The following is a 16,530-nucleotide window of genomic DNA, read 5'->3' on the forward strand; positions in this document are numbered from 1 at the left end:
CGCTGTCACCGCCCACTGCCCTCTCACCGGCCCCACTCTCCCCGCTGACTCTGCCCCCTCACCGGTCCCGCTCTCATCGCCCTCTGCCCCCTCACCGGCCCCGTTCTCACCGTCACTGCTGCCCCACTCTCGCCGCCCCCTGCTGGCCCAGCGCTCGCCGCCGCCCCAGCTCTCAAAGGCATTTCACAGGCCAGTACAAAACAAAATATGACACTGAACCATGTAAGGAGTTATTAAGTCAGCTGACCAAAGCTTGGAATGTTTTAAAAACTATTATAATGAAAACAAGCAAGATTAAAGGGATGTAAGCAGGAAATTCCAGAGCTTGAGAGCTACGGAACTGAAGGCGTGGTCACCGATGATGAAACACTTATGATTGTGGATGCACAAGAGGCCAGAGTTAAAGGGAGTGCAGATATCTCTGAAGTTTGTGGGGCTAGAGAAAATTGAGAGATGGCGAGAGCCAAGTTGTGGATGAATTTGAAAACGAGGGGAATTTTAAAATTAAAATTAAAATCCTGCTTGACTAAGTGTCATTGTCAGCCATTGAGCACAGGGTTGAGCGTGGTAATTGCTGCGAGTTAAGACTTGAGTAGCAGAGTTTTAGTTTTGGCCGACCTTGTGTTTGTAGTGTTTCAAACAACACTTGACATAGACAGGTAGAAGTGGATTTTAGTCTACTGTGGGCATGCTGGGATATAACTCGAGAGATTTTTTTTTATTCATTCATAGGATGTGGACATCATGAGCGAGGGTAGCATTAAATGCCTGTCCCTAATTGCTCAGAGGGCAATTAAGAGTCAACCACATTGCGGTGGGTCAGGAGTCACATGTAGGCCTGACCAGGTAAGGGTGGACAATTTCCTTCCCTGGTAAATGAAACAGGTTTCTTTACATGCTTATTTATTTTGTCTTTTGTTTTTTACTTTACCTTTTTTGATATCCAGAAGTGCTGTTATTCACAACTGAGTGTTTGTGTTTGTTTTCCAATCACCAAATCACATGTGGCATTATTTTCATTTATTAACCACTTCTAGAAAATCACTCATTGTTTTCTGATTAATTTACATGCAAAGCCAGTTAAGGGCAATGCAGAACAATCAAAGATGAGGAAGAGAGGGGGCTACACTTTGTAGTATACTATTTGTCACATGACAATAAACAGGTGGGATAATTACAGTATCACAGTCTCACTTGAAGTTGAGATGAATATATTCCATTGTAAGCCTAATCAAGCTCCTGTGTGCCCATGTCCCTTGAAAATGCAAGCAGGTTCCCATTTACAGCAATTATCTCTCTGTAAATTGAGTATATACTTTTACGTACATTATCATGGTTATACCTCTTTATGTAGCTAGGTGGCTCGTGCCCTTTGTCTTTACAGTTCTGAATTCAGTTTGCCTCCACTATATTTTGTTTTAACCATTTAAGCCTCAACCAGGGGTCTCTATGCACAGCCTCTCAGCCCGCTATATATCTACATACCATTCTATGTCTCTATCTATTTATCTAATTAATTTCTGTATGTGATAGGCATCCACATTAGGGTGGATAAAATGAGAGAAACTAGCCATGAATGCATTGGACCAGTTGAATCTAGTGATAACGAAAGTATTAATTAGGATTTCAGTGGCAAAGAAACAAAGAATAAATGATTTCGAAGATATCCATCAAACTGTTTGAGATTCTGTTGCCAATAATGACGTAACGTAGTGTGATCCACCAAGAGCTCCGTATGAAAAGAAAGTGGACTGGTTGGGTCTAGATTCAATGGTGTTTAGAAGAATGAGGGATTATCATGTAGAAACTTACAAAATTCTGACAGGGCTAGACAGGATAAACACAAGAAATATGTTCCTGATGATTGGGGAGTCCAGAAGCAGGGGTCACAGTCTAAGGATTTAGTGTAGGTCATCCAGGACTGAGATGAGGAGAAATTTCTTCAACCAGAAAGTGATCAGCCTGTGGAATTGGTTGAGGCCAAAATATTGAATGTTTTCAATGAGGAGTTAGTGTTTTTGGGGCTAAAGGGAATGGGGATGAAATAAATCCAAAGAGCCAGTATCCCGTCACCAACTCATCCAACATCTAGACGTGCACAGTATATGGGCTCTGACCAGCCAGTTCAGAGCCAGTCCCTAGAATAGTGAGAATCTCTGAGACTCCTGTTTATACCTGTCAGCCAGGGCTCTCTGGGGTTATTAACCTGGGCCAATCAGGGACTGCATACTCAATGAGATTCCCCCGGTCGTCATTCCAATCACGACAGTGGATAAAGCAGGAACAGGGTACTGAGTCAGATAATCAGCCATAATCATATTGAATGCTGGAGCAGACTTGTAGGCGGCTCCTACTTCTCTCTTTAAATTTAATTGTAATTTTTAAATGGAATCAGTGTAAATGCAAGATTGCGTTCCATCAATCAGTACTTTAGTTACCCATTAAGGCTTTACTGTACTGTTCTGGACCAGACCAGACACACTCAAAATATTTTAAGAAGGTAGCCTAGACCCTAACATTTTCTTATTTTAAAGGCAAAGTGCTGTATTCAACTGATTAAACTATTCAATATTAAGCAAAACACAATTTATTCAAACACTATAGTTAAAATACCACAAAAGAAAGAACTTGGAATAGCTTAACTCTATTGGAAAACTTAACAGAATAATAGATACAGTAACCATAACTAATTAACTGTTCCAATACAGTAACATTTCAAACACACACCTTAGCAAAAAAGCAAAGTCAGATACAGATTATCTCACACGCAATCCAGCAGTTGAAATAGAAACCCTCGCTTCTAGCTGTAACCAAGATAGAGGGAAAAATGAGCTTCTACTTCTTAAAAACTCCAGCAACTTCTGCCGAATCTAAAAGTTTAATTAAACTAGAAATCCTGGTCTGAGAGAGCTGGCCACACCCATCCAATCTGCTTCCATTGTTCCAACTTAAAAAAAAACCAAGGCCTCTCAAACTGTTTACGTTACCACAGACTGTTTGGCACCTCTCATTTGATCCATCTCTTAAAAGAAATCAGGACAAAATACAAAATACATCTCGTAAAGCCACAGCATCGTCACACCAACTGTTCAAATACTTGAAATTTAGCATATACCTTTTGAACTTAGTGGATCATCACCTTAGTCAATTGGAGGTTTAGTCTAATACAAACAATACTGAGGTAATTTGGGTTCACATTCAGGAGCTGTGATGGCTATCCAAGCTATTATGCTGCACAAATATTATGAAGTAGAATTCTTGCATTGGATTAGACCTCCAAACTGTATGTCTTTTCAGAAAGGAAATGGTTCCTTGAATTAAAAGTTCTTTCCAAGTTTCTATGCCATTTTTCCCCTTCCTTACATGGCTTTCAATCTACAAATACATGTGAATACCCAATTTAAATGCTTAGTGTTCATTTGAATTTGTTTTGGGGATCACTTCCCTAGCTGAGAAGTACAAACCAGACAATAAAAGTTTGAAAGCTATCTTTGGCATATTCTGTAAAATCTCAGAGAGATTTCCCCTTTTGTATTAGCAAAGCTGGAAAAGGGAATGGATTGCATGAGATTACTAAAGATCCATTGGATCCAGTGTGAATAAAGTTAATCAGATATATCAAAGGCAGATGACCAATGTAAACAAATAGCTAATGTTGTGTATGTCATTGGAAGTGAAATAAGCGATACAAGTACAATGATAATTCGAACAAATACTAAATAAAAACCGAAAGTACTGACTGCGGATGCTGTAAATCAGGAACAAAAACAGAAGTTGCTGGAAAAACTCAGCAGGTCTGGCAGCATCTGTGAGGAAAAATCAGAGTTAACGCTTTGGGTCCAATGACCTCTTCTGAGGAAGGGTCACCGGACCCAAAACATTAACTGTGATTTTTCTTCACAGATGCTGCCAGACCTGCTGAACTTTTCCAGCAACTTCTATTTTTGTTCCTAACAAATACTAGGCCTTGAAAGCCAGTCAGAGAAAATTAAAGGGGGCATGATCGATCTCTTTTAAAATGTTCAGGGTCAAAGAGGTAGATTAGCTATTTACTTGAACAGTAATTACAGGAATTCAAATATTTTTAAAACATTATCAGTGTCTGTGGTTTGTAACAACAAAGTAAGAAACGCAATTAAAACACAAGTTATTACAAAAGATAGTGTCATGCTTCTAAGGCATTTTATCCTGGAAAACTCTGACCAGGTTCACTAACAGAAGGGAGAAAATTTTCTTTAATGTTGATAAGTAATCAAATTCTATGATGAATAAAATTTCTTGGATTGTAGTTCGCAGATATTTTAATCAGCCTTTTCAGACGTATTATGACACACCAGTTGAGCAGGTGGAACATGTGCACCCAAGCCTTTTGGCCCAGAGGTACAGACACTACTGCTGTGCCACAAGAGTCTTGCAATAGTATATTTGCTGCAGCATATGCAAATCTGGGGTCAATTTGATAGAACTAATTACTCGGAAGACTTGTTTCAAAAGAATTCTTGCTGGCACAAATTCACTTACACAGAACAGCTTGTTTATTGATTAAGCAACTTCCACTGAACATATTTCCTGCATTGGCTAGCATTTACCAGGATACGTAAACTGCTCATTTAAAGCATAATATGTTATGCTTCTGTTAGAAATTGATCCAAGTATTACAGTGATGAAGTGATTGCAAAATTTATTGACTTATTGCACGATTTTATTTAATATGAACTTATTTACTCAACAATGTTCGGGGAAAAAGAACTCATCTCTAAATAATGAAGCAGATCAGAGAATTTGATTATGCATGTTGCATTTGTGTTAATTCTTATTTTATTCAAGCTTGTTTGTATGTATGTGCACTGGGTGATTAAATTATTTTTCTTGGAATGCAAAAGTGGATGATGTAGATGATTGAGACGCAGGTCTTTCATCTCCAATTTTGGATTCAAAGTCAGTCCAGACTTTGTTCTGTCTACTAGCAGAAGGGGTCCCATGTGAAATAAGATTAAGTGGTCTCAATCCAGTTCCTAATATCCAGCACTGCAACCAGCGCTGTACTTCTAATTCGTTGCTTACTCATTGTAAATTAGGAATGTTTTTCTCAAACTGTTATTTTAGTTAAATAGAAAGATTAAGCACTGAACACTGGCTTATATATTACACATTTGACAGCATACAGCATTCCTAGCTTGCATACAACACATATAATCAGCGTAGAAGCATGTTAAAATCTCTGAGGAGTACTTGCTGTCTCATCAATATTCCATTTCACACATGCACACAAACCAGCCTTTTCTGAGTGAAAAGGACAAATCAGTTTCGTTTTGAAGTTGATGCTGGGTGTTCCATTCCATTGGGAATTGTGTTGAATTTGACTGCTGCTACTTCTCTGAAATCTCACCAATTTGTCAGCTACTTCGATCTGCAGGTTTTGGGCTAGATTATAATTGTTCCAGTGTTAAGCAGGTAAATTTTTAAACTGCTGTTCCATGCCTTATATTGTTTCTCATAATCAGAACTGTTGCCTAGTTAATTTTTGACAGTGCTTTTCCAATTAACACATTTTATTTTCTTCCATGCACAAATAAATTGGCTAGCATTCAGAAATTCCTTTGGGCATAGCTTGTTAATATTTAACAATCTGAGACCTTTAACAATTGATCTAATGATTGCTTTTTTATCACAGCTGGACATTTGGTCTAAGTCCAATTACCAAGTCTTTCAAAAGGTGAGTGCCTCTCTACCATTATTTGTCCAGGTTTAAGTAAGTGTGGTAGATTGTTGGAAAGTGTGCAGTATATTGCCAAGGTATGTGGCCAGTTTTTACCACTAAATGACTTAAGTTGGCAGGGTACAACTTTACCTCATGTACATGAATGCTGGTTTCCGCTGTGGTGATGATGGTCTCTTCCAATGAGATGGGATTAAAGCAACATTAACTGTTCAGCTTTTCTTTGTTCTTTAGCTGCTACCATCTCTGGCCACACCAATGTTTTGGTAAACAATGCAGCAGTAGTAATGATATATGGGCCATGAAAATGGACAAATATACTGCATGTTGATGTTGGGAGTCAAACAGCAGTCCTAGAAGGAGCAGGTAAACAAATCAGGAGCATCTCAGGAGAACATGAGCCAATTGTCTCAGCATTGTACTTGTGTTTAGAACGGGATAACTCTGTGTTCCTCAGTTTCAGCCTTTTAAACTGCATATGATTGGATTATTACTAGCAACAGAGGATATTCATTCAGGAAGAATTTGGAACAGTCAGTTTTAGCATCAATAAATGAAACATTGCAGAACTTCTGAATTTGTGAAGCAGTGTTTACTTATTCACAGTAAGTCACATGTTTAAACCATAATGAATGACTCCCTGCTGATACATGAGATTTGCAGGTCATTTCTTTTCATTATTTTGTATCTTTCAAAAGGCAAATATTGCTTTATTGATTTCCAACTATAAAGCTTCATCTCTTGAGGAAGAGAGATTTTTATGCTTGTAAGATCCACATTCAAACCGGTTTATAAAAGCAAGTGAAATACCATGGAAGCTGGAAATTTTGCATTTTCCTTAAAATAAAGGCGATGTTGCAAACTGTGGCTGAAGAAAAACAGGAGTCTGTCTTTTTCATGGATGACCAGTTTTGCTGGAAGGTCATTGGCATGAAACATGAATTGTACATCTCTCTCCGTACAGAAACCTGCTAAAGTCTTTTTCCCAGCATTAGAATTAGTGCCAACAGTTTTTTTTTAACATGTTTACATTTTATACAGAAAGTGTAATTGTTTTACAAAAGCACAGTTGGGGCCTCAGAACTAAAAAGGGGAAAACCCCTGATTTAATTAATTACATTCATGTCATATTTGGGGAAGAGGTTTTCCTGATGGGGCAAGACAAAAGGCTTTGACAGCAGGTCACTTTTTGGTGGTTTTCAAATTCTTCACTACCAAGCGAACAGGAGAATAACATTTTAATTAATCTCTTTAATACTCGTAAAATAATACTTGTAAAATAATACTCTGAGAAGCAGGAGCTAGGCTCCTCTAAATTCATGGCATGGCCCAAACCCAGCCATACACAGTGACTGAATGTTGAGATTTTGCATTTAATGACTGAAGTTGGCTGACCTGGTAATAATTCAGTTTATTGTAATGTGATAGGCAAATATGTGATTGAGCAATTGTGCATTGTTTATATGAGATTGTGAGGTTTTAAGTCGGTATTTGCAATATTGCTTGTTTTTGACTGTTATTTTCTCAAATTCATTGAACTTACTTCCATGAGGAAGGCGCAGAAAAATGCATCCATCACCAAAATGAAAACACAAATGACCTGACAGAAGTAATATAGTGTTGGAATGCACTTCCCACCATCTTCCAGATCTTGCTGCATGAAGGTTTCATCCCTGTCACCATTGATTCTTTTGCTAATTACTTTATATCTGTACACACACATCTGGTTTTTGCAACAAGTGATAAATGCTCGACCTTTGCCAATTGGTACACATATAGTTTCCCAAATATTCCACAGTGTTTTGCTCTTAAAGTTGTATTAGTTAGAAATTCACTTCAGTGTAGCACACTTTAAAGGGATCTAGGACCTGTGCGAACCAGGCTAACAATTCAGAATTTCCTCGACTAATCAAATTGGAAAAAACCTTAATGTTGCAGATTCTGAACCAGGAAGTGCAAGTTGGAACATTTTATTTATTTAGTAACAAATTATTCACAAAAATGAAGAAACATGGATTGAGCACAATAAAATAAACAGAGGAAGCCGTCAAAATTTTGATTTTTGCAATATCTCCAACAATGGTTAAGATCTGAAAAAAATGTGAGCCCACATTTGTAAAAGTTCATTTTCAGTGACAGAGATTGTTACGCTGTACTTAAGACATGTTGCACTGCTTTTGAAAAAAATCCATTTGAAATGTATTTGAATAGACATGCCTTAAGCCTTTCTGGCAGATTTAAAAGATACCTATGATGAAATTCCCACACTTCCACGCATTTCATCTGCTTCGATGTCTAGGCTCCCAGCAAGATGCTGTTCTGACTTCTGAAGGAGCATGGGCAACTGATCCAGCAACTTTCTGATTTCTACATTTGACTTGACACAGAAGTTGCTGGAAATTGCTGTCCAGTTTACTCCTTAATAACAGTGAGCTTTGTTAATCTGACCATTATTTTTACTACAAAGTGCAGCCAATCTTGATTCAGAGTTCAGGGTAGTGTTGACTGCAAACATAACTTATGCATTGACTTTAAGGATCCAAGAAGGTTAATGTTAACTCACTAATTCCTGCATATCTCAGTAAAAATGGTGTTTAAATCTGAAAATATCCAAAGCACTCGTATTAGCTGCATTAAAAATGAATTATGAATATTTGTCTTTTTCAGAAATTGAACGCTCCAAAGTCTTAATAGTGGGTTGTTTTAATTTTTTAAAAATCGATCATAATATAATGTCAGCTGTAGTTTGCTTAAGATTTGCAAATGTTACTGTTTTGCTTGCAACGATGCAGTGGCAGTTTTTGAGACGGAAAGTTTGTCAAGGTATTCCCTCAGATTTTGCAGATATATTCCCTCAAAAGTTTCATTTTTAATGCCTCACTTGTGGTATTTTTCAGTAAAATGCCTTAATTGTAGCTGTGAGAAGGGAATATAGAAATTGGCCTTTTTTATAGAAAGGCTAAGAGTAATTCCAATTGAAGTATACAAAATTGTAAATTTCGATAAAGTAAATCCTGCATAATTTCCTCCAGAGTCAGAATTGAAAACTACAGGATCTGAAATGTGTATTAAAGAAAAGATGAGGGAATAAATGTGAACTTCTCTGATAGAAACATGTTTGAAGCAGAATGTGTATTGTTTCTTTGAAATGTGAGTGAAGGCATCAATAAGTGGTTGCACCACAGAAGGAGGCCAATCAACCCATTGTACCAATTCACACAGTGCCAACTCTCCCTTCTTTCCCTCATACTCCTGCATATTCATCCTTAGCAGATGATAATCCAATTCCCTCTTGATTGTCTTGATTGAACTTGCTGCCACCACACTCTCAGGCAGTGCATTCTGGATCCTAACCAGTTAAAACATTTTTTGGCATGTTGCCATTGCTTCTTTTGCCTGTCACCTTAAATCTATACCCTCTGTTTCTGGATCTTGTCAGTGGGAACGATTACTCCCTCTGTCTACTCTGTCCAGATCCCTAATGACTTTGAATACCTCTACTAAATTCCCCCTCAAACTTCTCAAAGAAAACTGTCCCAACATCTCCAAGCAATCTACGTAGGTGAAATCAAAGAAAAGGTAAAAGAATAGAACTAAGTAGATAGCTTCCTAAAAGACCTAACAGACACAATGGACCATTTTTGGTCCTCTCTTGTGCTGTAAAATTCTGGTTTCAAGTAGATTTACAGGAAAATGTTTCAAATGTTTACATAAAATAAATCCTGCAGATGGTGAAAATATGAAGTAAAGGTAAGAAATGCTCAGTAGGTCAGGCAGCATCAATAGAAAGTGAAATTCTTAGTGTTTCAAGTTAGTAACATTTCTCTTTTCACCATTGTTAACTATCTTGTTGAGTATTTTTAACATTTTAATTTTTTATTGCATCAATATTACACCACTTTCCACAGAAGGTGGAATACAGCTGTCCAAGAAGGCAGTTCATCACTACCTTCTCAAGGGCAACTGGGGCTGGGCAATAAATGCTGGCCAGCCAGTGATGCCGGCATCCCACGAATGAATTTGAAAAAAACACTTTGCGAAAACTTGTTTATTATGAAGTGAAGTGAACTGAATGACGTTAAATCCTGTGGGATCAATTTCTAAGGGCATCATTGGCAATTGAATGGTCTTGAAGCTGTTCTGTTAGATCAGCTATCCTCCCTAGTTTTTCTTTCCCTAGTTCCAAAGACATCAAATTCAAAAAGCTTCTCAATTTAGAAATCTACCAAAAACCGACCAGCAAAACGTCCAATACAGTTCCTAAAGGCTAACAACTTGTGAGCAGCTCTCAATCATTTGAGACATGAAAGCAAATAATTTCATTAAAAGATTAAATGGTGAAATCCAGATGTTAAAGCCTGTAAATTACTGATGCATTTTTAGAAGGCCTGTGCTATGTGTGCCTGAGAATGTATATTTTCTACACTAAAGGTGATGTGTTCTGTCTTATTTATTTAAATCACTATTGATTATTCTTTAGTTTAAATTAATCAGTGATGTATGGGTTTTCAGTAGACCAATGAAGGTGTAACTTCAACAGTTCACAGATTCACACCGATTTCATTCCACCTCATTCAACTGTTCACCCCGTCACAGAGGGTCCTTCTTCTCATTACTCTAAGCACAATATAATTCAGAAGAAATGGGGAAATGAAAAGGAATGGAAGATTGAAAAGGGAAATCCATGTATTGAAGGCACAAAATTGGTTGTACATTCATAGAGAAGCCAAGATGCCAATGCCAAAGATTAATTGACAGTGAAAGAGAGCATCTTTTTGCTTCTGATATGTCCTTCTCCTGACACTGTCATCACAGTTACTCTATAATTCAAACTGATTCTCTACCCTTTTCCCAGTGAAGCTCTTTGTTTATCTTGGTAATCTTCTATGTTCCACACATCCAAAGCATGGTTTCAGCTCCCAGTTAACTGCAATAATAAGGTGCCTCAAAGTTTCACCTAGTCCTAACTGAAGAAGTGTAAGCTACAGTTAGCAGTCTGAGATATTAGAATACAGTTGCTTCCAGAATTACCTGAGAATACATTGCATCCACAACCAGATCACTGATTAGAAGTTAGAAGAATTTCTGCCCTTGCCATCTTACTACTATTTTTCCCCCCAATTCTTCACCCCCAAACTATGAAACCTCATTTCCTGGATACTTGAGATCATAAGTATTTTTCATGTGTTTCTTCATAAACACTTTTTCTTTGATTTTACGTATGTTGCGTGCACATTTGTGTGTGCATGCATTTGTGAAAGAGCAAGTCCTCGACTTGCAACAAGCCAGGGTCCTGTGATTAACTTCTTTTAAAAAAAATTGTTTAAAAGAGATAATTGAGGGCTTTAAGCCAGAATTCCTATCCCAAATGCAACTGAAAATAGATTAATTTTGGCATTATTTTTAGATAATTCTGTTCACCGTCTGTCCCCAAGTTTGATATTTTGTTCCTGTAGTAGCTGCTCATCGAGGATCATTCCCAACTGTGTGGTTTTCAGTCACGTTTTTGATCTTTCAGAAGCAGCTTTGTTCTGTTTTAAGAGCATGCGGTTCTCAGTTTGTCATATGTTCCTTTCTGTCCAATTGCTCCAGAACCGCTTTTATCTAGTGTGCAGAGTCTCATTAATTGCAATTTATAGGAAAGCAACATATGTGCATGAATGTGTCCAATTTTTTCATTTTAGGCAAATGCCCTTTCATGAGGCTTACTAAGTATGCAAGATGGGGTCAGAGGTGCATTTACAAAGAATTTTCAAAATGAAAAAATTGTGGAAATTGAAAGAGTAAAATCAAACGTTCATCATGGCAAAGCCCATGCTGGGATCAAAACTAACTTTTCGAACCATTAGCAGATATTTGTCACTGAGTGGTCTGCTGGCCTAACTGCAGTTTACCAGATTCAACAGAAAATGGACAGTTTTCTCAATCATAACTAGTCCAAGTGATGCTCAATCTGGAGGAAACAAGTGGGGGTGGAAAGGGCACAGAATGTACCCTGCAGAGGGGACTTTCAATGTCCATCACCAAGAGTGGCTTGGTAGCACCACTATTGACTGAGCTGGCAAGTGCTAAAGGACACGGGTACTATACTGGATCTGTGGCAAGCAGTGAGGAACCAATAGGTGGGAAAAGTCTACTTGACCTTGTCATCACCAATGTACCTGTCATGGATGTGTTCATCTAGGGCAGCATACACAGTGGAGAAAAAGTCCCATCTTTCTATAGAGATACCCTCCATAGTATGTGGCAGTGCCACTATAATAAATGCAAAGGGGTTGGCCAGATCCAGTAACTCAAAACTGGGTATCCATTAGGCACTACAAACCATAAGTAGCAGCAGAATTGCATTTAACTACAACCTGTAATGCCGTTGCCTGATACATTCCCACTGTGTGAAATCAACCTTGGTTCAATGAAGTGTACAGGAGGGCAGACCATGAGCAGCACCAGACATACCTAACAATGAGGTGTAAACCTGGTGAGGCTACAACACTGGATTACCTGCACACCAAATTACAGAATCAGCATGCAGAAGGCAGGGTTTAAATGATCGTACAACCAATGGATCAAATCTAAGCTTAAGCAGGTCTACTGCATCCAGTCGTGAAATGTGGTAGACAATTAAACAACTGACAGGAGATGGAGCCTTCACATATATCCCCATGTTCAATGATGGCTGACCCCAGCAAATCAATGTAGAAGACAAGGCTGCACTCAACATGATATTGAGAAATGTGTGAAGGCACTGGATACTGCAAAGATATGGGCCTTGATTCCAATAGTATTGGAGACTTGTGCTCCGGAACTAGCTTACCCCTATCAAAGCAGTTCCGTTGCAGATACAATGCTAACAATTATGCTATAATATGAAAAATTGCACAGGCATGTCCTCTCCATAGAAGGCAGGACCAACTTGGTTGATTTCTGCCCTGTATCAGTCTACTGTCAACCTTCTCAGCTCCAACAGCCTTGGTCCAAACATGGACTAAAGAGCTGAATTCCAGGGGTAAGGTCAGAGCAACTGCCCTTGATTTCAAGGCAGCGCTTGACCAAATATGGTCTCCAGGAGCCTAAAAAAATGGAGTCAATGGGAATTATGCATGTGTGCATTTGTATCCTTCATAGCACGAAGACAGGCCTAGGGTGCTGCCCTGAAGGAGCTTCTGCAGTGACATAATGGGGCTGAGACGCTTGAGCTCCCACAATCACAACCATCAGCTATGTCCTCGATGACCATCCCTCCATCATAAGGTCAGAAGTGGGGATGTTCACTGATGATTGCACAGTGTTCAGCACCATTCATGATGCCATAAATGCTGAAACAGTCTGTGTCCAGATGCAGCAAGGTCTGGATAATGTCTGGGCATGGGCTGATGAGTGGCAAGTAACATTTTTACCACCAAGTGCCAGGCAATAGCCATCTCCAACATGACAGAATCAAACCATTTTCAGTTGAGATTCAATGGAATTACTTTCACAGAATCTCCCATTATCAACATCCTGGCAGTTACCATTTACAGAAACTGAACCGAACTCTCATACTATGGCTACAAGAGCGGATCAGAAGCTATCAGTTCTGTAATGAGTTACTTACCTGCTGACTTGAGTGTGATACAATACTATTTACATGCCAGGATGACTGCAATTACAACAACATTCCTGTTTGATACTATCCAGGGCAAAACATTGATTGGCACGCTATTCACCATCTTCAATTTTCTTCACCTTAAACACACACTAGTAGCAACTGTGTGTGTACCATCTGCAAAATGAAGTGCAGTACCTCACTAAAGCTCCTCCAACTACACATTCCAAAACACGTGACGTCAACCACCTAGATGGTCAATGACAGATGCATGGGAATACCACCATATGCAAGTTCCCCTTCGAGCTACATGTGATCCTGACTTGGGAATATATCACCATTTCTTCACTGTCACTGGGTCAAATTCCAGGAATTCCTTTCTGAACAGCTCTGTAGATGTCCCTACAGTCCAAAGACAAGTGCTTCAAGGCAGCTCGTTCCCCATCCCTAATTGACCTGAAGAAGATAGTAATAAATACTGGCCAAGTAGTTACATCCACATCCCATGAATGAATATTGTTTAAAAATTCATAATATCTTTGCAAAGTTTCACATATGAATGTCAGATGGTGGCCATTGACCCAGTTCACCTCTTGAAACTGAGTTAGAGCTTATTCCAGACACAGTGGTGGTATAAAATTTCCCTGAATTCAGTGTTGTTTTGTCCAGTCCCTTTCATTCTAATTTTCAGGGTGGCCTATGTGCAAATGAAAGTGTCACAGTGATACAGTTGGAGGTGCTCACCCAAGGTTGGGACTAAAACACATGGTATTTTCAATGTTTGAATCTGACCCTGGATGTAGTGGTCCATTCCTTGGCAATAAGGAATTCAAAAAGGAAAAAGGAATTCATCCCTGCTGCAATTTAATATTGGGGCAAGAGCAAAAGGAGAGGTAAGAGCAGCAATGGCTTGACCTTAAGCAAGGCCTCATTATTGGGCAAATTTACTGCCACTTAATTTTGTTAGTGATCCTTACTTACACTGCAGAGGAAGTAAAGAAATATGGAAGAGGACATGTACTTCCAGTCACTATGTAAGTAACAGGGTTTATTCTGATTTTGGTTCAAATAAGTAGTGTTTCAAGAGCTGCACACATCAAAAAGCGCCCACATGGCACATCGCTGCTATACAAATCTCCATCCTAGCGCAACATCAAAAACACCACAATTGAATTCCTATTTCAGTCAAGTTGTCTGGTGAAGAATTCTGTTCATGTCATAACAGATTAACTACACAGAACACTCACCATTGATCACCATATTGAATTCTACAATAAAAAAAGGACAGACTATAGAGTGCGAAGTTCTACCACTAATCTCACAGTATGTATGTTTTTTTTTAAAAGATGACTGAGTATTGATGACCAGCTAGCAATTACATCTTATTGTTGCAATATCTCCTCCATGTTAGCAGTCAACCTGCTATGATTCATAACATCATGTTTTGAGTAAGCATGAGACAGATAATGTAAAAACACAGAAGAACCTAGTTATCGGCTTACTGTAACAACAGTGGCTTAACTGTTTACAGTCAATAGCTTTTCACGTTTCTCTAGCATTCATATCCTTTGAGGAGCTGTTGAAATCCTTGATACTTTATAAAAATTTTACCTATTTTAGAGTTGCAAGTTATAGACCAGACCCCAGTATATCTGTTCCCAAATTCTTTGAAGGCTGTCTATTCATGTAAATGATTGTAATTATTCACTGCAAAGCTGTTTCCCTCAGATGAGCCATCCTGACATAACTATCCCAACTTTTGAAGAATGGGTTTTGCCAACTGACTATTTTCTATATTAGAGCTAAAAGATACGATGTTTATTACCCAAGTCCCAAAGGTTACATTTTTATCACTCGTATTATTGTCAGTGTCATTTAATTCTTTACACAGATATTTATATAGATTACAAGTTATCCATTCCTTTCAGGATGACTCAAAGCTATCCTGTTTAAATTGGAAAGCCTATTGCTTCATGTTATGAAGAAGTTCAACTGCTAATCCCCAACATCCCAAGATATTAAAAGCATGGATCCCTCTAGGTGTCGAACAGTTCACATCACTGTAGTGATGTATAAAGTGATTGCACCCTCCAGATCAGAAGAATCCCTTATGATCATCCCTTGTTTTCTAATATTCAGTCTACCAGTAATGTTCACTGAAATGCTGGGGCACATTTAGAACTCTGCAACATTTGTAGCGCAGATTATTGTTAACTATCCTTTGTTTTTCACAGCATTCAACATTGAATGAGCTATGCAGTATAATGTCAACATCTCACTTTTTAATTTATAAGTCATCATTATTGTACTATACTTTCGTGAATATCTGTTTCTGATGAAGCAGCATCTTTTCAAAGTCATTTCCTGATTTGATAACCTGTATTTACTACCCAAATGGTTCTGTGTACCACAATAATAACTCTACAGTTTTTCTCAAAATGTCTCACTTTCTGTTATGAAGCTTTGTTGGATACATTTTGTACCGCATTAGTAAGGTAAACAGTTGGATGTGCAGTGGATGATAGCACTGAGCTCTTGTTTTGACCATAGCATTGTAAAGGATTTCATCATAAAGTTAATTTGTCCCAAATTTGCCAGTTTCCTGATATAGCAAACTGAAGCCAATATTAGTGTTGTACCCTTGGCCAGTTAATATAGCCTTGTGTCCACAAATATAGCCTTCCAATGAGGGTTAGTCTGTAGTGGCCAAGAGCAGATGCCCTGTCTAAGCCTATTTAAAGTACCCAACTGTGCACTTGAGATAAATTGAGATCAGCTCATTCTATAATTAACCTCCTTACCACTGAGCACCCAAGGAATAATGCTGTTTACATAGCTAAAGGAAAATAAATGGGAGATTGAATAGCAAAGTATAAAAAATGATTTCTGAAACTCTGCTCTAAAGCAAATATTACAAAAAAGCTAATATTATGATTTGTTTTGTTTTGTAAGGCAGGTTTTTTGTTCTTTATGAATGTAATTTTAATTGAAAATACATTTTCCAAATATACATGTTTCAAATAAAATGTATGAAGAAACTGTAAATCCAGTGACAAAATAAACCTTCTGTTTTCCAGGAAATAAAATTAGTAAAGGGCTAAAATTGTTCAGCATTTGATTGATTGATTAACTTTGACAAGCTTCCCTGTTCAGAATTTTGTGGAATGCATGCACTTAACCCAAGTTATTTTATATCCTCAACTATGTAGACACTTGTGCACTGTCC

General features: G+C 38.2%; 1 protein-coding gene across 1 annotated transcript in view; it reads left to right on the forward strand.

The window, feature by feature from the left end:
• Nucleotides 1–16,530, forward strand: part of med27 (mediator complex subunit 27) — a 233,217-nt gene that overhangs the window by 210,936 nt on the left and 5,751 nt on the right. The window contains exon 6 of the mRNA XM_048613701.1: nt 5,675–5,716. Within this exon, the coding sequence (XP_048469658.1) occupies nt 5,675–5,716 (42 nt within the window). The remainder of the gene's footprint in view (nt 1–5,674; nt 5,717–16,530) is intronic.

Source organism: Rhincodon typus, chromosome 28, assembly GCF_021869965.1.
Source record: "Rhincodon typus isolate 14 chromosome 28, sRhiTyp1.1, whole genome shotgun sequence".
Lineage (NCBI taxonomy): Eukaryota > Metazoa > Chordata > Chondrichthyes > Orectolobiformes > Rhincodontidae > Rhincodon > Rhincodon typus.